Below are 24,784 nucleotides of genomic sequence, written 5' to 3'. Positions count from 1 at the left end.
CAATATATATCGTCACGAAACGTTTGTCCAACATAGCTTCATATATCGAGCTAGGAATGAAATGATAGTTCTCTCTTGTGCTTCTCGATCTCAGTTACATGCACATATAGATAGGGATGGGAGGTGTCAAGAATATTTTGAGCCCTGGACCCTACCTTACCATGACATCAACAATCTTCATACTACATCCGTTTCAAAAAATAAGGCGCACGCGTATTTCAAGAGAAACTTTGACCATAAAATTTGAGTAACAAAATCTTGATTATATTATATATATATATATAGTATCGTTGGATTCGTATTAAAAAGCACTTTTTAATAATATTAATTTCATACAAACAATCTTTATCTATTTGAAGTAATTCTTGGTCAAACAAAAAACTCATCAAACGAGGGGACTTTATTTCTTGAAACGGAGGTAGTATCTGCTAGAAACCTATAAATTCCGAGTTGATCACGTCATTTGAGAAGGTGTGGCTTGGACGGTAGGAAAATGGTCTTATTTAATTTGATGAATTAGCTGGTAGCGCAGCACGTCTAGCATGGGAAGACGGCCATCATTTGGTTCACTGAATCCTAAATATATTAATCATGCCAGAATCCTGGTTACGACAGTGTTGCAGCCATTCCCAGCTCTGAACATTGCCACGAACTGGTTGATTGATCAGCCTGCAATTAATCTTGCTGAACTCTAGACTCCACACACACATGGTGTCCTTAAATCCTTGCGTATTCGTGACCGACAAAAGCGTCCTGTTCGCATCGTTTTGAAGCCTCTACTCAACCTCTTTTCGAATACAGTAATCAGAAGTCAACCTGCAGATCGAGAGCAAAGCTAACCCCGCTAGCTTCCTTCACGCTCTACTCTGCAGTATATAATTGCGACGTTTCAGAGACATTCAGTCCACACAATCAAATCCTACAGCTATCTCCATAATCTCGAGGCTGATCCAAATCCCGATTACTCATTTTCATTCACTTCGCAATGGCGAACGCCGCCTTCCTGCTTCTCCTCACGGTGCTAGCCACTGCCACTGCCACCGCCATCAGCGCTAGCCCGGCGCTCCCGCTCCCGGCGAGGAGGAGCCGTTTCCTGCTTGTTGGTGGCACTGTCGTCCTGCCTACCACTATTGCTCGAAGAAGTCGCCTGAAGCATGCCTCGTGCCGGGGAGCGCCGGGACGACGTGCTGCGGCGGTCAGTGCGTGGACATCGTCGCTAGCGCCGAGCACTGCGGCGGCTGCAACAAGGCCTGCAAGCACGGCCGGACGTGCTGTGGCGGCCACTGCGTGGATCTGCTCTCCGACAAGAAGAACTGCAGCAGCTGCTCCAACCAGTGCGATGGCAAGTGCAACCAGGGCTTCTGCAACTATGCGCAGTAGTACTAATATATGGTGGATCCTAATTATGCGTCGGTTGTATCTTAAGATTTGCACTACTTTTTCTTCTTAAGTAAAACGTACTTATATTAACGAATAAGCAGCCGCCTCATTAAAAACATTCCAGTCCCTTTCGGTATCTAGTAAGAAAAAGTGTGTGTCAAGAACTTGATGCTCTCACATCACAGTATAGTTACATCGTTTGTCAAGGGGCTAATTATGCGTTGGTGGTATCTTAAGATTTGCATTACTTATAGCTATGTGCATATACAGAACGCGATACTGGTGTTGAGATATATAACAACTCCTCATAACCTATTGATTTACCGAGATACATATAACAAGTGATAACTCATAACATATTGATTATGATGATTGCCAGTGCTGCCTAGAGAAAAGTGTGGTCGACTGGCGGTAATGACATTTGGTAATGTTAGTACATGGTTTGTATTCGTGCAAGTACAGCAAATTTAGCCTTGTCGTACTCGTAGGCAGAAGCTCAAAACAAATTTGTCATATTCATATTCAAAAAGATATTCATTCACATTGTGGGCCCAGTACATGATGATTTACAGTACTTTTTTTCCCCTGGCATCGATTCAATCCGCAATAAAATACGACATTATAGCACAATTAGCACACAACTGTAACCACTTGGTACCTTTGCACCAGTACAAATCAGGACCCAGGACAAAAGATCCAATTCATAAGATAATGCTTATTAGATATATATTCATAGGAACTATTTGATCCAACACATAGCACAGTGCCGAGAATTGAGCTTCAACGTGTGATCTTGAATCATCCAATGGCATACTAGACTGTTTGATTGCATTTCAGGCCTACAACAATCATGCTGCAGTAAGGTAATGTTCCATTGTCATTCTATCACTGACGATCTGGGGTATTGTACTTTACCCTTGACATGTTCATGGATTGAGATGTTAGAAGGGATCCAGGATGTTCCTTCAGAAACTGGGCTCTTATATGCTGCTCACAATTCTGCTTCCCAAACCCAACAAAGAATGTCAGCTCTCAGGTGCTACCCACGAAAGAAGTTTCTGCTCAACTTCTTGCCAGTTATGAACCTTGGTCACCAACGGATGTGATTGATCCACACCAGTTTTGCACCAGGGATACGAGTTATCATAATCAAACAGCAGGACCCTCATGCCATCCTCGGCACATTCTTGAGCATATCTCGGGTTGTCGTCTATTAAAACCTGCGCACCAAACGATCTGAAGGCATTCGGAAGCCAAGGAGTTAAAATTTTGTGTAAGAACAAGTGAGAATATGTTGTAACAGATTCAAATGAGATAGTAAGTAGGTCTTTTAACATTCTGTGTCAAAAAAGCCGAGAACATGCGGTAACAGCTTGAAGTGAGATAGTAAACGACATTTTGAACATCATTATTCTTTAATGTGTTCTAAGCCTAGTCAAAGACTAAAGGACTGAAAAAAGTAAAATAACGTTCCTCAAACAATACCTGCAAATCTCTGATTTTGGCCTTGATTGACCTTGCAAAGCAAAATGATTCCCAAAATGGATCTGCTCAAATAATCCTGGATAAAACTTCTCGATCCACTCTAATGTGTGATTTTTTATTACATCCTGCCGAGATCTTTAAGAGGAAAGATATCACTAAGCAGGCAGCACATAACAAAAGATAATCGACTGTGTGTCTAAAATCAAATGATTGACTTACGTTACTACAGATAAGCTACAGAAAGAAGAAAGATTTTGGAGAGCATCTCGAGCGCCTGGAATAGGATGTATACCATCTTGGAAGTAATGGGTTGTAAAGAACTCATGGACAAGAATACTAGCTGCAACAATTTAGAAGAATGCTTCAATTTAATTCAGAGTATTCTATTGAAACAAACACGATGAGAACATTACAACCAATGCAAACCTTTCTCTTGAGAACAATTCCATATCTGCATAGTGTATTGCAAAAAGATGCAAAACAAATTACAAACTCGCCCCATAGAGAATAAATTACAGGAACTCAAGATTTTGCAGGAAAAGCAAGGCACCTTAAAGAACTCATACACATGGTATTCTGATACCGAGTGATTCCATGAGTACCGCTCGGCAATAAATCTGTTCAGGGCAGCAAGAAAGCTTCCGAGAACTGCAGGTGGGATATAAATAACAATATAAAGAGAAATGGTAAGTTATAAGGAACAAAAATAAAATGTTCACTTTATAAAGAATGATCACATGCGATGGAAGTTTTTTGCAATAATGTCCCATTGACAGTATTGTTCTAGACTAGGCAACATGAAACTCAAGCACTAAGAAAGGAACTAGTTATGAAATGAACATGGTAGTTTAGCCCTGCATAAGTCAAGAGATGCACATCTCTACGGTAAAGATTTTTCCTTCACAATACCTTCATCTACATCAACAGCAACCACCATCTTAGTTGGCACGGCCTGCTCAGGGAAACCAAAGCGCTTCCCGGGACGGCAAGCGCCATTCCCATTAACACTCTTCACGCTCACCTCCTCCGACAGCTGAACCTCTGAATCACAGACGAACTGCCGCTGAGGGGACAGAACCCTAGCCTTGATTTCCACCGCCTCGCCTTCACCATCCACCCTCCTGAACCTGCTGCCGTCCTGCCAGTCCAGACAGCTCTTCAAGCTCAGCGCGCTGCCCGGCGCAAACCTCCTCCCGACCCCCAAATCCAGGGCAGCCTTCCTCTGCACCCTGCCGCTCTCGCCGTGCGCATTGGAATGGCTAAGGCTGCAGAAGCACGCGTGGCTGGCAGCGGCCGGCGGCGCCATGGCGGGGCTCCTTCCCCTCGGCGGCGCGCGGAGACGATCCAGCAACGACCGCACGGCTCCTCGGTTTAGCATCTTGGCACGAGCATTCCCCGTCCAAATCAAAGAAACCTGCCAAACCCGCGCACCCCCCGGATCAGATTCTCATACCCCAAAGCAGAGCACGCAGAATCTGCAAAGATTGCGAATTTAAGGAAAGCGGGGCACGCCATCTCCGGCGCCATGGGATCTCGTACCTGCGGAGGCGAGATCAGATCGGTTGGAACCGACTCCCTGACGACGAGCCCTCGCCGTCAGTTTCCTCCACGCCTTTCCTGTGATCCGAGCGCGGGGGAAAGGGGAAGGGAATCGGCGCGCATCTTTCGAACCCAGATCGCGAATCAGGGATGAGGGAACAACTCGGGGAAATTCGCGCGAGATTCTGAGGGGATATGAGCAGGCCAAATTGGAGACGGCCAAGCGGATTTCTTGGGTTTTTCTCTGTTTTTTTTCCCTCTCTTGTGTGCGTTTTAAGGGTTTCAGTTGTTCTGGACAATTATTTCTTGCGTCTTTTCGGGTATGTGGACTTGTGGAGTGGCGGTGATCGTGGGCTCTTTTTCTTTTACCAAATTTTCCTTTTTTTTTGGAATGCGTGCAGCTCAGATTTATTTATTTTAAGTTTTGCAGCCCAATCCAATAAAGTTGGAAGTGTAACGGTTTAGTACGATTTGATCACTCTTAAATTCTTTTTGTAACTAGTTCCTTTGATTTGGAATGAATGGCATGCAATTTGAAAGTTTCTACATCACAACAAACGCATGGTTTATATTCACATGAGCATATACTCAACGAAGTGCCAATATACACATAGCAATGAATGGCATGCAATTTGAAAGTTTCTACATCACAACAAACGCATGGTTTATATTCACATGAGCATATACTCAACGAAGGGTACCCTTTATTTGTGATACAGAAAAGCAAATCTTTTTATAGCACATCGGTGATCGAGCGAAACGGAACAGACAGATGTGAAGGAGGAGATAGAAACTACACTATGGGGCCGCCCGCTAGCACATACTACCTCTAAAAATTGCAAGTGAAGAAATGTACTCCTCTTTTTCACACTGAACATAGCGATGAATTACGAGGAGAAGCACATTTGGCAGAACTACAAGTGGATCTCTTACTCCATCAAGCCTTTAAAAGAAAATAAAAAAGTATGTCTTGGCGATTCAGACTTTCGTTTTCACATGTACACGTAGGGGTGTAAACGGATCGGATTGGATAGGGTTTTGCTCGTATCATATCCTTTACCGTATATTTTTCTCGGATTTGAAACAGAGCGGATAATGACCGGTTGCGGATTAGAATGCGGGTATATCGGATTCGAATCGGAAACATGACGGACTCGAACGGGAAACAAAAAACATTGGCAAAATACTGGTCGTAAGCAAATAATTATATTTCTAGCAAAACCTTAGAAGGATTTAATCTTAGGAATCAATTTATTAAGAAAATAGAGACACAATATAGGTAAAACATAAAAATTCACGAGAGGTCATTAGTTTAAATTGAATATGTAAATCATCAGCAAGCCGGTGTTTAAACTCAGAGGTAGACATGCTCGCCAAATTAATTATGTAACCCTATAATTACTAACTTTGTCTGTCATAATGGACTTGACATTTGGCTCAAAAATCGGATTATCCGGTTTGAAACATTCGGATAATCCTAATCAAACCTCAGATAATCCATATCCACATGATATTTTGTTTACCGTATCCTACACCATATCCGGAGCAACACTTCGAAATTGGGTATTCTTATCCGCTAGATTTTGTAAGATCGGATGTGGATACCTTAAAACGATTTCAGAGGTGGATTCGATGCGGAAATTATCCTATCAGTTTACACCCCTATGTACATGTATATACATTGTACACATGTAATATCGATACTGAAATATATTTTATTTATGAGATTTAGAAATTTGCAATGCATTTGGTATAAGATGCTTGTACTATTTGCCACTGTGTATTGGCAGTTGGCATCAGTTCTTTCGTTTTGTGCGGCGCACCAAATTATACAATGCTCGTACCAGTAAGAACTAAAAAAGACCATGGTAGAGTAGTTTACATGTACACGTGGGTTTAATTCAAAAGACGCTAAATATGAGTTTTAGAATTTTAAAACTTATACAGTTTCTATGAATTTCCGGACCCAAAAGTCCGCAATCTCCATGGGGGCTAGTCTGCATGATTTAATTCATGCAGGGACTGAGTACGAAAAGACGACCTCACTTTCAGGCCGATTCGGGATCGCTTTTCACTAAATTGCAGTCCTTAGGGCATCTCCAACCGGACGACCCAAACGGATGCGCTGGGCCGTTCGTTTTGGACCGTTTGGGTGGCCGAGCGGACGTGCGGACGGAGCCCCAAGTTCACGCGTCCGTTTGGGTCGCGCGCTGTGTCCAACGTGGCAGATTTGGGTCGCGGCGCCGTATGGTACATTTTTCTTGTAAATTCACTATAAAAACGCAAAATAAATTATAGAAAATATATAAAATAGTTCAAATGCTCAAAATTTATTACACATTACATTGTCCACGTAATCAAGGATAAAGTATTATTCAAATAAAATAAAAAAATGATACAAATGCTCTAGGCTTCCAGATTTTCTTCATCATTGTTGTTTGCAGCATTGTTGCCTACATGCTGCCATACGTGCTCGATCAAATCAGTCTGCAGCTGGTTGTCTACACCTAGATCTCAAATTTCATGGTGTGCATGAAGAATGTCCTGGAATGATGCCGGACCACCTTGAGGAGTAACCGACTCTTCCTGACCCTCCCAGTCATTATCATACAGTGAATCATCTCGTTCTACCTCAACAATCATGTTATGCATGATTACACAAGCGGTCATCACCTTCCACAGAGTTTGCACATTCCAAGCTCTGGCAGGGTGTCTGACGATAGCCCAACGAGCTTGGAGGATGCCAAACGCCCGCTCGACATCTTTCCGGGCTGCCTCTTGCTCTTTGGCAAACCTTGCCTCCTGCTCTGAGTTGGGTTTTCGGATTGTCTTCACGAGTGTAGCCCAAGGTGGATAGATACCATCAGCAAGGTAGTACCCCTTGGTGTAGTGGTGGTCATTGATATCAAAATCCACATCCGGGGACTGACCGTACGCTAGCCTATGAAACACAGGAGAGCACTACAGCACATTGATGTCATTGTGCGAGCCAGCCATTTCGAAGAATGACTGCCAAATCCATGTATCTGATAACGCGTGAAGCACACGTCCGTTGGGAGCCCCAAGAGGAAGGTGTGATGCGTACAGCAGCAAGTTTTCCCTCAGTATGAAACCAAGGTTATCGAACCAGTAGGAGATGAAGGCCACGTGAAGGTTGTTGGCAGAGGAGTGTAGTGCGGCGCAACACCAGGGATTCCGGCGCCAACGTGGAACCTGCACAACACAATCACAATACTTTGCCCCAACTTAACAGTGAGGTTGTCAATCTCACCGGCTTGCTGAAAACAAATGATTAAACGTATGGTGTGGAGAATGATGTTTGCTTGTAAAAAACAACAGAGAACAGAGTTTGCAGTAGATTGTATTTCAGATGTAAAAGAATGGACCGGGGTCCACAGTTCACTAGTGGTGTCTCTCCAATAAGAAACAGCATGTTGGGTGAACAAATTACAGTTGGGCAATTAACAAATAGAGATGCATACATATCATGATGATTACTATGAGATTTAATCAGGGCATTACGATAAAGTACATAGACCGCTATCCAGCATGCATCTATGCCTAAAAAGTCCACCTTCGGGTTAGCATCCGCACCCCTTCCAGTATTAAGTTGCAAACAACAGACAATTGCATTAATTATGGTGCGTAATGTAATCAACACAAATATCCTTAGACAAAGCATTGATGTTTTATCCCTAGTGGCAACAGCACATCCACAACCTTAGAACTTTCTGTCACTGTTCGAGATTCAATGGAGTCATGAACCCACTATCGACCATAAATACTCCCTCTTGGAGTCACAAGTATCAACTTGGCCAGAGCCTCTACTAGCAACGGAGAGCATGCAAGAACATAAACAACATATATATGATAGATTGATAATCAACTTGACATAGTATTCAATATTCATCGGATCCCAACAAACACAACATGTAGCATTACAAATAGATGATCTTGATCATGATAGGCAGCTCACAAGATCTAACATGATAGCACAATGAGGAGAAGACAACTATCTAGTTACTGCTATGGACCCATAGTCCAAGGATGAACTACTCACGCATCAGTCCGGAGGCGGGCATGGTGATGTAGAGTCCTCCGGTGATGATTCCCCTCTCCGGCAGGGTGCCGGAGGCGATCTCCCGAATCCCCCGAGATAGGATTGGCGGCGGCGGCGTCTCTGGAACTTTTTCCGTATCGTGGCTCTCGGTAATAGGGTTTTCGCGACGGAGAGTTTAAGTAGGCGGAAGGGCAGAGTCGGGGGGCGCCCGAGGGGCCCACACCATAGGGCGGCGCGGTCCCCTCCTTGGCCGCGCCGCCTTGTGGTGTCGCCACCTCGTGGCCCCACTTCGTATCCCCTTCGGTCTTCTGGAAGCTCCGTGGAAAAATAAGACCCTGGACGTTAATTTCGTCAAATTCCGAGAATATTTCCTGTGTAGGATTTCTAAAACCAAAAACAGCACAAAACAGGAACTGGCGCTTTGGCATCTCATTAATAGGTTAGTGCCGGAAAATGCATATAAATGATGTAAAGTGTGTATAAAACATGTGAGTATTGTCATAAAACTAGCATGGAACATAAGAAATTATGGATACGTTTGAGACGTATCAGTATCCTGTGAAGCAACAGCTTCAAGAATGACTGTGCACCCCTCGGAATGACCGTTGTATGCCCCCTGCCAACGAAAGGGGCAGTTCTTCCACTCCCAGTGCATGCAGTCTATGCTGCCAAGCATCCCAGGAAACCCCCTGGAAGCGTTGATTAACAACAGACGAGTTGTGTCCTCTGCATTAGGTTGCCGGAGGTACTGTTCTCCGAACGAACCGATCACTGCTCTGCAGAACCTGTACATCGCTTCCAAGCCGGTAGACTCACTCATGCGCGTGTACTCATCTACGAAATCACCGGCAACGCCATATGCGAGCATCCTAATCGCTGCCGTGCATTTCTGGTACGAAGAGAGGCCTACCTTGCCAATTGCATCCACTTTCGCGTTGAATTAGTCGTCGTAGAGCTTGACGCCATCCATTATCCGGCGGAACAACGGTCTAGACATCCGAAAACGACGACGAAACAAGGCCGGCGTGAACAATGCCTTGGGTTGGAAGTAGTCGGTGAGCTGGTTGTGGCCGCGTTCTCTTTTGCGGTCCAAGGCGGCCGCGCGCCCCGGCAAGGACCCCCAGTGCACGGGGATCTGCGAGACAATGTGCTCGTGGATGATCAGCGCAGCATCCGTGAAAAATTCGTCGTCGGACTCCTCGTCTGACGACGTGTCGATGAAGTTCTTGAAGAAGTAGTCATCGTCGTTGTCCACCATGATCTACAGATGAAAAGGGACAAATTTTAGTATGCCCATTTCATCGAACACCTCGCAGGCGGAGGCCATCCAATGCGTCCGTAGGGACCTACAGGCCATGGCCGTTTCGGCCGACTTGCGGTCTGCAAACACGGTGCACGAGAGCTCACCTCCGGCAGCAACGGCGCAGCTGCGAACGGCGGGAGGTCTTGCGACGGTGGGAGGACAACATCGACGGCGACGGCGTCCTCCGACTCTGCTACGACGCGGCGAAAGCAGCTCGGGGCCGCGACCTATGCTTCCGCCCCGCTTGCCGGCGTCTCGACAACGGTGGCCAGCGTCGACGCCGCTCCCAAATCGTCGGTCCTTGGCTGGCGGCGGAGCAGCGGGAGATGTGTGCGAGGGATTTGTGTTTTGGGAGACAGACAGGCGGGCCAGGGGCGGACAAGGGGAGGACGCGAGCGACCAGCATTCGGCGTCCGCGGTCACGCAAACTCGTCTCAGATTTGGGCCGGGTTTGGGTCGTCTCGAACGCCGCGGCCATCCGTTTTAGGGATGAGTCCGCGAGCTGGGCCGCGTTTTTGTCCGGTTGAACCCATCCGAACGCGCGGGCGCGATTTTGGTCGCCCCATTGGAGATGCCCTTATTCCAACAACGTGGGGTACAGTATTTCCTGGTATAAATGTTGTCTCGGGATGGGACACGACTGTCCGCATCCAAGAATATTCATGGCTCTCGCCTCTCGTCGTGTGGCACGACGATGCGCACTGTCGTATGGTGAAGAACGTTTCTTTATGCTACTTTATCCCTGAGACTCTGAGAGCAAATGCGTAAGACAATGAATGATAAGCTCGTTTGAAAAGCCAACGTGAAGATGTTGCTAGAATGTGAGCCCAGTCATTTCGATCGATCTATTATACATACTAATACAAAAAATTATAAAATAAAATAAAAGTTATAAATAGATTCTTAGACCACATACGAACGACCAAAGATGACGAATGAAAAAAAAAGTTCTAGATAGGCTATGGAAGTGCTATGGAAGTGTGGTACTTAAAAATAATCACCAAACTTGAAATTTGCATCCACCCAGTAAAAATGGTAGAGGCGACAAATTAGTAGCTAATTTAAATTGGGCCTAATTTTTTTATTAACTCCCTTGTAGGCCCCGTTCGGCAAAACTCTAGCTTCCAAATCCGCTGCCGGTAGGACTGGGCATTAGGTTCAGTTTTTCGGTTTCTTTGATAATTCGGGTAATAAGAAATGAGAACCCAAATTATATCGGTTTTCTAATTAATATGTAATTCGATTACACAACAATTCGGTTTTGTGTTCGGTTTTTAACCAATTTAACTTAATTGTGACAAGAAATAAAAAGTCAAGTATGTATGATGGAACGCAGTAGCTTGGCAGTTGCCGAGTTGCCGTGACTAAAAGCTAGGTCCACATACGACAATGACTGTTTAGCTCGTATATACTATAGTGCTCCTATCTCCAAGAACCATACGATCATGTAGTAGTAAAGTGCTCGTACATACCTAGATGAAGCAAAATGAAATTAGACATATGCTTGTACTATTTTCTTTGAAGAACTTGTATACACATACTACGTGCATGAGGCTGTCTTTTACTTTTTTATGGACGTGCATAGGCCTGCCAGGAGACATGTGATGTCGTACGTGGAGTTTGGGACTTTGCCTTCTTGGAGTTTGCTTGTTGGGTAGATAAATTAGTTGAAACGATTGACAGTGTACTTCTGTATTTTTTTTTTTTGAAAGAAAGGCAAAAGATTTGCCTTAATTCATTAATAGAGAAGAAGAGTTTGGCGGTCCAAATTTAGTTTTACAACTACACCGAGGAATATAGGTTTACACACCCGCCATGAACAGACCCAAGTGTTTGGCACCAACAATAACCCATGTCTTAGCTTCCGACTTGATTCTATCGAAGACGATTGTTGCCATGGTGCTCACATTCTTGAAGGTTCTTGTGTTTCGTTCACTCCAAATTTCCCATGCCACCAATATAAGAATGGTGCCCATTGCTTTCCTTCGACCATCATGAGCCAAGGCGACGGAGGTCCACCAAATCTCAACATTGTCAAACTCATCCCAAGAAGAGGGGTCAAAGTCGTGAATTTGTAGCCAATCCTTAACCATCTTCCAAATACGGATGGAGTAGCGGCACTTGAAGAGAAGGTGAGAAGCCGACTCGTCGTGACCCGTACAAAGAGCACAAATTCTACCATTGGGACATTCCCTCTTCTTGAGGCGATCCACCGTCCACACCCGGTTTTGAGTTATAAGCCATGCGAAGAGCTTGCACTTTGGAGGTGCCCAAATATTCAAAACAATGGAGTCCATACACGATAGAATAGTCCCGGCAAATTGTGCCTTATAAGCCGAAGATCAAGAGTAAGCCCCATTGTTCGTAAGCTTCCAAATGATGGAGTCCGGAACATCATCACGTTGATTTAATTGCGAGGTGAAGGCCCAAAGATTGGTGAATTCTTTTAGGTGTTGGACCGAGAGGCCGCCCGAAGTATCAAGGTGAAGGACCCAAGCATTGTTGGTGATAGATTTCTGGACATTCCACGCCTTCCTCTTGGAGAGCGCAAAAATGGAGGGGGCGATGCATTTTGGGCTAATATCATCCGCCCAAGGGTCATTCCAAAAACTTGCATGCCACTAGTGGAAAACAGGGCTTCCGTGGGAGCCTTTTGTCGCGGGCGCGCCTGCACCCGCGACAAATGGCCTGGCCACGTCGCCCCGAAACCATGTGGAGCGCGCAGAGGCTTTTGTCGCGGCCTTTTGTCGCGGACCGTATTACGACCCGCGACAAAAGGGGTAGGAGCGACGTGGCCACCCCTTTTGTCGCGGGTCGTAATACGGCCCGCGACAAAATGTCCCCCCTATATATATAGAAGCAGCCAGCCACCACCCACCTCATTTTTTCCTTGGTGGTGAAGGTGGAGGTGTATGCTAGCTCATTTTTTCTACATGTGCACAAGAGGTGTTTGATGGAATGCTTGTGAGAGGGATGCCACTTGGTTTTATTTGATAAGATTTCTCCTCTTTTTGATCCTAAAAGGTTAGCAACTATTTTCTCGACTATATATATATGCATAGTCCGTACAATACTAATTTTAGCAAGGTGATTGCATCTGATACATATATAATTGTACTTATGATGCAGATGAGTCATCCATGGATGTACGGTAACCGATGTGCTCCCGCTTTCAGAGAGGGCGTGAATTCTTTCCTGCTTGTGGCCGAGGCCAACAAGTCGAAGCAAGGTTTTATGTGCTGTCCATGTCTAAAATGTAAGAACGAGAAGGATTACTCTTGCTCAAGAGATATTAAGAGCCACCTGCTTCGGTTTGGGTTCATGTCCAGCTATAATGTTTGGACCATGCACGGAGAAGAAGGGGTTATGATGGAAGACGGCGATGAGGAAGAAGATAATGATGAGAAGTACCGATCTATGTTCTCTGAATGCTTTGATACCGCAATGGACGACAATGAAGAAGAAGGAGGTGAAGAACAGGCATCAGATGATCCTGTTGATGATGATCTTCGTCGGGCCATTTCGATGCAAGAAGAGACTGTGACACGGATAAGGAGAGGTTGCGATTCGACAAGATGTTAGAGGACCACCACAAATTGTTGTACCCAGGTTGTGAAGATGGGCATAGAAAGCTGGGTAGCATATTGGAATTGCTGAAATGGAAGGCAGAGGTCGGTGTGACTGACTCGGGATTTGAGAAATTGATGATAATATTAAAGAAGCTGTTTTCAAGAAATAATGAATTGCCCGTCAGTACATATAAAGCAAAGAAGCTTGTCTGCCCTCTAGGATTAGATGTGCAGAAGATACATGCATGCATTAATGACTGTATCCTCTACCGCGGTGAGAAGTACGAGAATTTGAATAAATGCCCGATATGTGGTGCATTGCGGTATAAGATCGTAAAAGATGACCCTGGTGATGTTGAGGGCGAGCCACCCAGAAGAGGGTTCTGCGAAGGTGATGTGGTATGCTCCAATAATACCACGGTTGAAACGTTTGTTCGTAAACAAAGAGCATGCCAAGTTGTTGCGATGGCACATGGAAGAACGTAAGAAAGACGCGATGTTGAGGCACCCCGCTGATGGTCGGCGGTGGAGAAACATCGGGAGAGAGTTTCCGGATTTTGCGGGTGAGGCAAGGAACTTATACTTTGGTCTAAGTACGAGATGGCATGAATCCTTTTGGGGAGCAGAGCTGCAGTCCAAAGACTGGCCCATGACTCTATGTATCTACAACCTTCCTCCTTGGTTGTGCATGAAGCGGAAGTTCATTATGATGCCAGTGCTTATCCAAGGCCCAAAGCAACCGGGCAACGACATTGATGTGTACCTAAGGCCATTAGTCGATGAACTTTTGGAGTTGTGGGCCAAACCAGGTGTACGTGTGTGGGATGAGCACACGGAGCAAGAATTTGACCTACGAGCGTTGCTATTCGTAACCATCAATGATTGGCCTGCTCTCAGTAACATTTCAGGACAGACGAACAAAGGATACAATGCATGCACACACTGTTTAGATGAGACTGAAAGTAAATATTTGGGAAAAAGCAGAAAAGTTGTGTACCCGTTCAATCGTCGTTTCCTTCCGCGCAAGCATCCCTTAAGGAAAAAGGCAAGCATTTCGATGGCGAGGCAGACCGCCGTCCGAAGCCTGTCCCCGTAGTGGTGCTGATATATTTGACATGGTCAAGGATTTAAATGTTATCTTTGGAAAGGGTCCAGGCAGTCGACCTGTTCCGAAAGACGATGACGGACACGCGCCCATGTGGAAGAAGAAATCTATTTTACGGGAGCTAGAATATTGGAAAGTCCTGGAAGTCCGCTCTGCAATCGACGTGATGCACCTGACCAAGAATCTTTGTGTGAATATTCTAGGTTTTCCGGGCGTGTATGGAAAGACAAAAGATACAACGTAAGCACGGGAGGACCAGAACTTCATAAAGGACGAAACGGCAATCATCCAGGGCAGTTTGTAGGGCCCGCCACCTATGCTCTTACCAAACAAGAGAAGGAGATCTTTTTGAAGCCCTATTCAGTATCAAGGTTCCGTCTGGTTTCTCGTCGAATATAAAGGGGATAGTAAATATGAAGGAGAAAAAATTCCAGAACCTGAAGTCCCATGACTGTCACGTGCTTATGACACAATTGCTTCCGATTGCATTGAGGGGACTTCTACCGTAAAATGTTCGACTAGCCATTGTGAAGATATGTGCATTCCCGAACGCAATTTCTCGAAGGTAATGGATCCGAAACTTTGTCGGGATTACAGGAAGATGTGGTCCAATGTCTTGTCGCCTTCGAGTTGTTGTTCCCACCATCCTTCTTCAATATTATGACGCACCTCCTCGTTCACCTAGTTGAAGAGATTAGAATTCTCGGTCCTGTATTTCTACACAATATGTTCCCCTTCGAGAGGTTCATGGGAGTCTTAAAGAAATATGTTCATAACCGAGCTAGGCCGGAAGGAAGTATCTCAAAGGGCTACGGAACTGAGGAGGTCATTGAGTTTTGTGTTGACTTTCTTCCTGACCTTAAGCCGATTGGTGTTCCTGAATCTCGGTATGAGGGGAGGCTGACTGGAAAAGGCACACTAGGAAGGAAAGCAACGGTGTGGAGGGACAAGATTTCTTTCAATCAAGCACACTACACAGTTCTATACAATTCCAGCTTGGTGGCTCCGTACATCGAGAAACATAAGAATGTTTTACGAGAAATAAACCCGGGCCAGCCCGAGTCCTTGATTACACGTCAACACATGAATACCTTCGGCAGTTGGTTGCAAAGACATCTCATTAATGACCCATCTGCGGTGGAGCAGCTGTACTTGTTGGCCAGGTTACCATCTTCAAACATATGTACATTCCAAGGGTACGAGATAAATGGGAATACATTTTACACGATCGACCAAGATAAAAAGAGCACCAACCAAAACAGCGGTGTCCGCTTCGATGCAACAGACGAGAATGGGCAGACCACCACATATTATGGATACATAGAGGAGATATGGGAACTTGACTATGGTCCCACTTTTAAGGTCCCTTTGTTTCGGTGCAAATGGGTGAAGCTCAGCGCTATACATATTGACGATAAGTACGGTATGATAACAGTGGATCCCAACAATCTTGCGTGCACAGACGAGCCTTTTGTCCTAGCCAGCGAGGTGGCTCAAGTTTTCTACGTGAAGGACATGTCTAGCAAATCAAGAAAAAGAAATCAACAAAAGAATACATCAACCGAGGAGCCAAAGCGCCACATAGTTCTTTCGGGGAAAAGAAACATCGTGGGAGTGGATGACAAGACAGACATGTCAGAAGATTATAATAAGTTTAAAGAAATTCCGCCCTTCACGGTGAAAATTGACCCAAGCATCTTGCTAAATGATGAAGATTCTCCATGGCTACGGCGTAGAAGATCACAACACTAGATGGCGATGTAATAATGTATTCTTTATATATAGTTCCCAAGACAATCTCTATATTTATGTAATAATGAGAACCCTTTCCCCAACACTGTTAGAGGAGACGGAGTCTTTCACGGGCTTGCATGGAAATTTTTCCGAGGAGCAGCTTCCGAAGATGCCGTAGGGCGTGTGCACCAACGACATCTTCGAGAAGCTGCGCCACGGGAGATTTCCCAACCCTTTCCTTCATCCATGGGAATGAAACTGTGCTTGGCTTGTTGATCTGCTTGGCAAGGCGTATCGATGCTCCTTTTATAGGCACGGCACCGCTTCTACTTTGTCTTATTCCTTCGACAGGCCATCGTGCGCTACATGCTTTATCTCATCGAGCAGTGCGTCCACCCACGCGTCCTTATCCTGCCGACACCTTTAGTCGCGGTTGCAGCCACCAACCGTGACAAAAGGTTACCGACACATCCTTATCCTGCCGACAGCTTTAGTCGCGGTTGCAGCCACCAACCGTGACAAAAGGTTACCGACACATCCTTATTATCCTGCCGACAGCTTTAGTCGCGGTTGCAGCCACCAACCGTGACAAAAGGCCCTCCTAGATAAGCCTCCCCCAGTCTTTTGTCGCGGTTTGAGCCTCCACCCGGGATGAAAGTTTCGCGCGCCACTTCGTTCCCGCCTATTTTCTTCCCGCATTCCCGCCATTTTTCCACTATATATATGTAGGCTTGGACTCATATCTGCAAACCTCATCACTCTCTCCCATGGCTTCCATCGTATGTCTAACACCCCGGGAGGCGGAGGCGCTTTGCGCCTCGAACTACCCCTGCCCGCCCGGCTACCGCGTCCCGACCGGCTGGTTGCTGAGCGTCGGAGGCGTACCGGTCCCTCCTATCCCTCTTGGTGTGCCACGCGAGATGGCCATCACGAACCACTACTATTTCGAGCTCACGCCCGAGCAGCGGAGGAATCCCTGGCATCCCGACTACAGCCCGACTTGGGACAGCTTCTTCATCAATCGGCGTGAGAGGGCGGTTGCCAGGTACGAGGAGGACGGCCCGCCTCCTTCGAACTTCAACGAGGCCGGCCGTCGGATGTGGTGGCGCGGCCGGACTCTCCAGAGCGTCCTGGCCTATCGTGGCCCCCGCCTGCGCTACCCTCAATCCCAGCCCACGCGTGCTCACCCGCCGAGGTTGGACAACCGCGACCCCGATGCTAGCGACGATGACGTCGGCGACTATGATGACTACAGTGGCGAGTATTATAGGGCTAGGCACGACTATGATTGAATGGCTCCAACATTCGAATGCGGCCATGTATCTTAATTTTCAGTTGAGCTATGTACTTTAATTTCAGTTCGATCGTAATAAATTTCGTGTCAACCACTTTATTGAACAAACAACCGTCAACGACTTTATAAACTAAATTTAAACTAATAGAACCGACAACGACTTTATTGAAATTACAATAAAATAGATAAATTACTAGTCTAGTCTCAGTCGTCGTCGGAGGTTGTCTCCGTCCAAATGTCATCCCACCGAGGGTCGTCTTCGGTCCAAGTTGTATTCGGGTTCTCGAGCTCGAAGTTGGCGACGGCCCGACAGTGGCGCCTGTTGGACCTGCGTTGTGCCCTAAGGATAGCGAAGAACGCGTCGGTGTTCTCGACGTCGTTGGGGAACTGCGCCCTCCACTGGCGCATCAACTGCTCGTCGTGCTCGGCGATGGCGATCCTGCGCTGCACCTGGCGGTGCCGTCGACGGTCCTCGTCGTCGACGAGGCACGGCGGTGGCGCGAGGAACTCTGCCTCCTCTAGCGATTCAACATCCGGGAAGTTCATGTCGCGCCGTGGCCGCCGAAAACGCCACGCCGCCGCGTCGTAAGCGCGCGCCGCCAGCTCCGGCGTGTTGTACGTGCCGAGGGTGAGGCGGAAGCCACCGGCGCGTATCTCGGCGTAGAACCTACCGCTCGGACGCACTCGAACGCCACGGAAACCGGACGCCCCTCGACGACGTGGAGGCATCCCGGAGATGAATGAGCGGAGGAGGCGGTGGCGACGTGTGGTTGCACCCGCACTCGTCGCTATATATAGCGCACGCGGGGCATGGCACGTGTAAGCCACGGCTACACACGTCGCACGCCGGCGTCGACGGGTGAGGCACGTGGAAGCGGTGGCCACACGTCGCACGACAGCGTCGGCGGGTGAGGCACGTGGAAGCGGTGGCCACACGTCGCACGACGGCGTCGACGGGACGCGACACGTGGCACGGGGACGCGACACGTGTGGCACGGCGGCGGTGCACAGGGGTGAAACATACCCGACTATCAACGTTTCATATGACGCGAGATGCAAAAAGGTATATGGATGTCATATTCATGTTCATTACCTTTTTCTGATCAATATTCATATATAAAACATTTGTATTTGAGTTACCATTCAAAAGTTATTGAAATAATAGTTTTTTAATTTAAAATACAAAAAAAAGGGTGAAGAGGCCTCTAGATGGGCTGATCCGTGGCACAGCCCAGCCATCCGCTCTAGGCCGTGTGATTAAACCGGCCAGAGCCGTTGGATGGGCTGTGCCGCGGATCAGCCCCAAAGGCCTTTGTCGCGGGTGGGGCTTGACCCGCGACAAAAGACCCCCTTTGTCGCGGGTGGGGGCTTGACCCGCGACAAAAGGGGGTCTTTTGTCGCGGGTCAAGCCCCCACCCGCGACAAAAAGGGGGTAGGTATAAGAGCGCGGAGCCGCGGGGCGGAGCCGCGGGCGGAGCCGCCACCCGCGACTCCTGGAGGCCAACACTTAGCCGATTTTGCGCCGCCAAAGCTGCCAAAATTGGCCGCGCCGCCGCCGTCTTCCTCGCCTCCGCCGCCGCCCTCTGCGCCGCCCCCGCCTCTTCCTCTCGGGCCGCCGCCGTGCCTCTGCCGCCTCTCGCGCCGCGCCGCGCCTCGGCCGCCGCCCCTCCTCTCTGCGCCGCGCCGCGCCTCGGCCGCCACTCTGCGCGTCGTCCTCGGGCCGCCGCCGCCGCCACTGCGCGTCGTCCTCGGGCCGCCGCCGCCATCTGCAAGCCCGAGGTAGCGCCGCCGCGCCGGCCTGCTCGCGGGCGCCCTGCCTTTTTTTTTCATTTTTTATACTTAATTGTGTTAATTAGTTATTAATTAGTTGTATGTAATTAGTTAGTAATGTAATTAGTTAGTTTAGTTAGTATGTAATTAGTTAGTATATAATGTTTAGTTAGTATGTAATTAGTTCGTATGTAATTAGTTTAGTTAGTATGTAATTAGTTTAGTTAGTATGTAATTAGTTAGTATGCAATTAGTTAGTATGTAATTAGTTAGTTTAGTTAGTATGTAATTAGTTAGTTTAGTTAGTTTAGTATGTAATGTAATTAGTTAGTTTAGTTAGTATGTAATTAGTTAGTATGTAATTGATTAGTTTTAGGTTGAAAAATATTTAGTTTAGAAAAATGTTTAGTATATGTATTTACGGTTTTTTAGTATATGTATTTGCTTTATGGGTTTAGTTTGTGCCGACACCCTCTCTCCACCGACACCGACACCCTCTCTCGCAAACCGACACCCTCTCTCTCTCGCAAACTAGCGTCGCCGACACCCTCTCTCTCTCTCTCGCAAACACGCGTCGCCGACACACTCTCCCTCTCGCAAACACGCGTCGCCGACACCATCTCCCTCTCGCAAACACGCGTCGCCGACACCCTCTCCCTCTCGCAAACAGGCGTCGCCAACACCATCTCCCTCTCGCAAACACGCGTCGCCGACACCCTCTCTCTCTCTCTCTCGCAAACACGCGTCGCCGACACACTCTCCCTCTCGCAAACACGCGTCGCCGACACCATCTCCCTCTCGCAAACACGCGTCGCTGACACCCTCTCCCTCTCGCAAACACGCGTCGCCAACACCCTCTCCCTCTCGCAAACACGCGTCGCCGACACCCTCTCCCTCTCGCAAACACGTGTCGCCGATTAGGGTTAGGGTTTGGTTTGTGTTTGATTAGGGTTAGGGTTTGGTTTGTGTTTGATTAGGGTTAGGGTTAGAACATGTACTTATCGATTTAATTCTTTTGCAGAAACAATGGATCCATTCGAACGGGACTTGGAACAGGAAGACATGTTCGCGGACATAATCCGCGATGGTACAGAAGCCGACCGAGAAGACCGCGGCTCCGGTGATGGAGAAGACCGCGGCTCCGGTGATGGAGAAGCCGACGGCTCCGGTGACGGAGAAGCCGACGACGGCTCCGGTGACGGAGAAGCCGACGACGGCTCCGGTGACGGAGAAGCCGACGGCTCCGGTCATGACGAGGTATTAATGGAATTCTATATGTACATATGTATTGAGGCATTAGTATAGAGGCATTAATGCAATTCTATATGTATTCTCTTAGGCCTCCGAAGATAAGATAGAGAAACGAGGCCCGGCAAAGAAGTTGACCAAAAAAGACCACTTCACAATTGAAGCTATATCACCGGAAGGCCAACCGGTGGTACCCGAGAATGTCGGAGTGAAGTTCAAAAATCAGTGCGGAGTTGTGGTTAGAGATCGTATCCCGATCACTGTCAGAGAATGGAACAAGACCAAGAATGTGTCCGAAAATCAGGTTGCCGATAGGTACAAAGACACACTTTTCAGAGACCTCATGGCACATTTCACTTTGCCAGATTTGGGATCGGAGTCTGAGAATGCTAAGCAGCGGGCGCTAGTGAAGAAATGGGCTCTTAAGAAGATGGGGGAACTTTTCCGGGCGTATAAGAACCGGTTATGGAAAAATTATAAGAAAGACAAGAAGCCTCCATTATTCGAGAACTACCTAGCGAAGCAGGAGCATAACTGGGAAGAATTTGTGAGGTACAAAGAATCAGAGGAGGCTGTGAACCTGTCAACGAAAAACAAGAAGAATGCAAGCGAGAAGAAATATCACCATCATACGGGGCGAGGGGGCTACGGAAGAGCCATGCCTAAGTGGGATGCACAAGAGGCTGAGATGGAGCTGAACGGGATCACTCCAGAACCCACGCGAAAAGGATGGGACACTAGGGCTCGAAATTGGTTCCTCGCGCATGGCTGTGAGTATGACATGAAGACAGGGAACATTGTTGAAAGTGACACCAGGGTTAGGGTACCCAGGCAAAAATGGATTGAAGTGACGACAGATATAAAGGCGGGAAAACTAAAGTTTGCTCCCGATAGAGAGAAAGACTTGCTGACACTTGTCCTCGGTAATCCTGAGAAGGGAGGACGAACAAGAGGCTTCGGCCCTAGTGTTCCGTGGTCGCTTGGGTTTCCGGCCGACGCGGAGACTTATAGAAGCCGAGCGAGAGCTAAACAACGCCAGCTGGAGGTGCAGAATGACCGGATGGCCGAGTTCCAACGCCGACTTGACCAGCTGCAGCGGGAGCTTCAGCAGCAGCAGCGGGAGATAAATGAACTAAAAGGACAGCGCCAGCCAGATAATACCGCTGACATATCTCAGCGACGAGACAGCAGCGTGGCCGACTCGGAGGCCCCTCCTACACGGATGATGATAGATGCCGGTCCTGGCGACCCCTTGGATGGAATCAAGGAGCAAACACCTTGTGATCTCCATGAGGTGTTCGGAAGGTTTCGTTAAGGTGGCGGTCGGCTATGTCTTACCGGCATTTGGACCTGAAGGTGAGCCGGCAACATGGCATGGCAATCCGATTCCAGCTGGCTATGCTCGTGTCGGGGTGGATTCAGTTGTCCCGTCGTGGGAGACATTGGAGCTCGATATCCCTGGAGGTGATGGGGGGCTTACACTCAGAGAGGTCTTTGGGAGAAATCATTCTCTGGGAAAAGAAGAACATTAGGCTGCCGGGCTGGGTAGCACCTAGTACCGGTCGTCCCGACAGGTCACCATCACCTCCTCCAGGTGATCGCAGGCCACCATCACCTCCTCCTACTGATCACATGTCGCCACCATCACCCCGTGGGTACGACGTCGACCACGACATCGGTAGTCCATCTCCATCTCCAGCGCCGCCGCCTCCGCCCACTAAGACTCGGAATGCACCCAGCCGGAAGCGTTTCAAGATTCCTGTCCGCAAGAAGTCGCCCCTCCCAAAAGTACCAAAGGTTCCTCCCCCCGTCCTTACGATCGTACCCGGAGGAAAATGATGCCATTGATAAGAAATACAATTATGATTTTTTTCAAAAGCCAAAACCTCCAGCGCGAGCCATACACGAGAGAAGCAAATAGAATATGCTACTAGTTTTACGAACACACCATCGCAGATGAGTTACACGAGAAGAAGGATGACTATACACGCACTCTTGCGAAGGTAATTGACCAAAAGAAGGATGAAAAGGCTAAGGAGAAGGACATTGCTGGCACGAGCAAATCATCAGCTAGAAGTGCAGATGAGAAAAAGTCAAGTTCAACAAGTGCACCCCTCAAGGCCAAGCAAACGACAAAAGGCAAAAAGAGAAAGGAAGTTCCCCTCCTCGGTGCTCAGCCCAAACAATCGATCCCAGCACTCAAAGTGCTTAATGTTCCCAAGCTGTACCAGGAACATCATGGTGGTATCGATATGGAAGAAGCTGCAAGGCTAGCGGCTGCTTGTTCAGTTACCGTGGAGGAATTGCTGTCTGCAGCAGATACTGCAATACCCACTGCTGATATAGCTCCTAAATTTGTCTACGGGGCCGACTTGGTCAGCAGAGAGCAGCTGCATAAACTGCCAACACATATGCGGAATTTGCATCAGTGGTACCTTGATGCATGCAAGGAGAACATAATGTACATCGTGGCGAGTATACCATGGGAATATTACTACCGAAAGGAGGAGATCCATATTGAGATGAATGAACTCTGGCAGTTATTCAATCTAGAAGCCCTCGACAAATCTCTCATGAGTTGCTATTGCTTGTAAGTTGTTAACTACATATAAGTTCATTTTCATTCAGTTCATGTTCGTTTTCATTGCATATATATACTCATTATATCTTATGGGTTCTCTTATGCAGACTGAAGATCAGTGAATGCAAAAGTAATAATATTATCAATGTTGGGTTTGTTGACCCAGATAAAATACATGTTGAAACGGTGAAGCATAAACGCGAAGAAACGGGGGGAAACCTACTAAGGTTTTTGGGGGAGCAATATTTCTGTGATTCAATATTGTTTCCTTACAACTACGAGTGAGAGTCTTAATGATATTTTATGCACATTCAATTTTTCTTACTCGATGTTAAGTGTAATTCCTGACGTATATGCATAACATGTGCAGCTTCCACTGGATTCTACTAGACATTCAACCTGATAAGGAAATAGTTGAAGTAAAAGACCCACTGAGTAGAGGCCTGGACGGGTTCCAGGACTTGCAGAAGTTGCTCCAAGTGTAATTTCCTTCATCGCCGCGCTTTATCTTTCGTGAGATATCAATTAATTATCCACTCATTCAATCATTCTTTTTCCTGGCAGGGCTTGGCAAGCTTTGAAGAATGTTCATAAGGAGATTACCTTTGCAAAGAAGCTAACATTTACTCCTGTACCGTGCCCCCAGCAGCCACAAGGGACGAATCTATGTGGATACTACGTTTGCGAGTCCATTCGCATGTTAACCACTGAGAAGCAGAACAAAAATAAATTCGACGTAAGCAATAACATTCACAACTTTATTTATTATCATCAATATTTCGTTATCAAGACTGATATAGTCATACTCATCTCATTTTCGTATATAGGTCGACTTCATGCGGGACAGACTCCAACCAAAGGAACACGCACTAGGAATCGCGGAGGAACTGGCGGGACTTTTGGTTAGAGAAGTAATAAACAACAAAGGCTTGTTTAGTCCAAATAGATGCTCTACCTCCAAATAGACGGTCGTTAGTACCGCTTGTCGATCGTGAGCTCCATGTATATATGTAGGGAATCTACGAATATGTGTAAGGGGAATCGACTTTTGCTTCCAATTTGTTTGATCGATCTATATATATATATATATATAATGAATGAACGTGTACAACTTCTAGTAGCGTACAAATATATGCAACTTTTATTTTCGAACGAAAAAAATGAAATAACAGGCGGTCGGTGGCGGGGGGGAGGGGTGCTGCACCCCTCAAACCCTAAAGCAGCAGCGTTCTGCGCGCGCCACGTAGAGGGCCTTTTGTCGCGGGTGGTAATACCGCCCGCGACAAAAGGGCCTGTGCCCGGCGCGCCCCGCGGCTGCCACGTGGTGGACCTTATGTCGCGGGTCGTAAGCGACCCGGGATAAAAGGCCTCCCTTTTATCGCGCCTTGCTTGTCGCGGCTGGCCGCCCGCGACAAAAGGCCCTAACCACCCGGATCAAAAGGCCTGTTTTCCACTAGTGTGCGAACCATCTCCAATTGTGAGCTTAGTTAGGGAGTGGAAAAGCTCTATATCCGCCGCGTTGCAAGTGGTTCTCCATCCCAGCCCATGGTTTATCTAGGGAGGACCAAGCAATCCAAGGCCAACGTAGGCGCAAGGCCTTACCAAATTTTTCCATGTTGAGAATGCCAAGACCACCAAGAGAAGTGGGGCGGCAACCCGCCTTCCAATTGACTTTGCATTTTCCACCGGCGGATTTGTCGAAACCCGCCCAAAAGA

The 24,784-nt window shown here is 47.3% G+C and overlaps 1 protein-coding gene across 1 annotated transcript; it reads right to left on the bottom strand.

Moving 5' to 3' along the window:
* Window positions 1-1,878: 1,878 nt before the first annotated feature.
* On the bottom strand, window positions 1,879-4,699 carry LOC127317874 (uncharacterized). Its single transcript, XM_051348474.2, has 7 exons — window positions 4,405-4,699; window positions 3,775-4,279; window positions 3,416-3,513; window positions 3,292-3,316; window positions 3,085-3,205; window positions 2,866-3,000; window positions 1,879-2,616 (listed from the first exon to the last, which is right to left on the bottom strand). Exons 2-7 carry the CDS (start codon window positions 4,241-4,243, stop codon window positions 2,406-2,408), a joined length of 1,059 nt encoding a protein of 352 aa, XP_051204434.1. The 5' UTR covers window positions 4,244-4,279; window positions 4,405-4,699; the 3' UTR covers window positions 1,879-2,405.
* Between the last annotated feature and the right edge of the window lie 20,085 nt (window positions 4,700-24,784).

The sequence above is a fragment of the Lolium perenne genome, chromosome 7 (genome assembly GCF_019359855.2).
Source record: "Lolium perenne isolate Kyuss_39 chromosome 7, Kyuss_2.0, whole genome shotgun sequence".
Classification (NCBI taxonomy): domain Eukaryota; kingdom Viridiplantae; phylum Streptophyta; class Magnoliopsida; order Poales; family Poaceae; genus Lolium; species Lolium perenne.
Note: the sequence above shows the minus strand (reverse complement) of the source record. Positions and strands in the feature narration are given on the sequence as shown.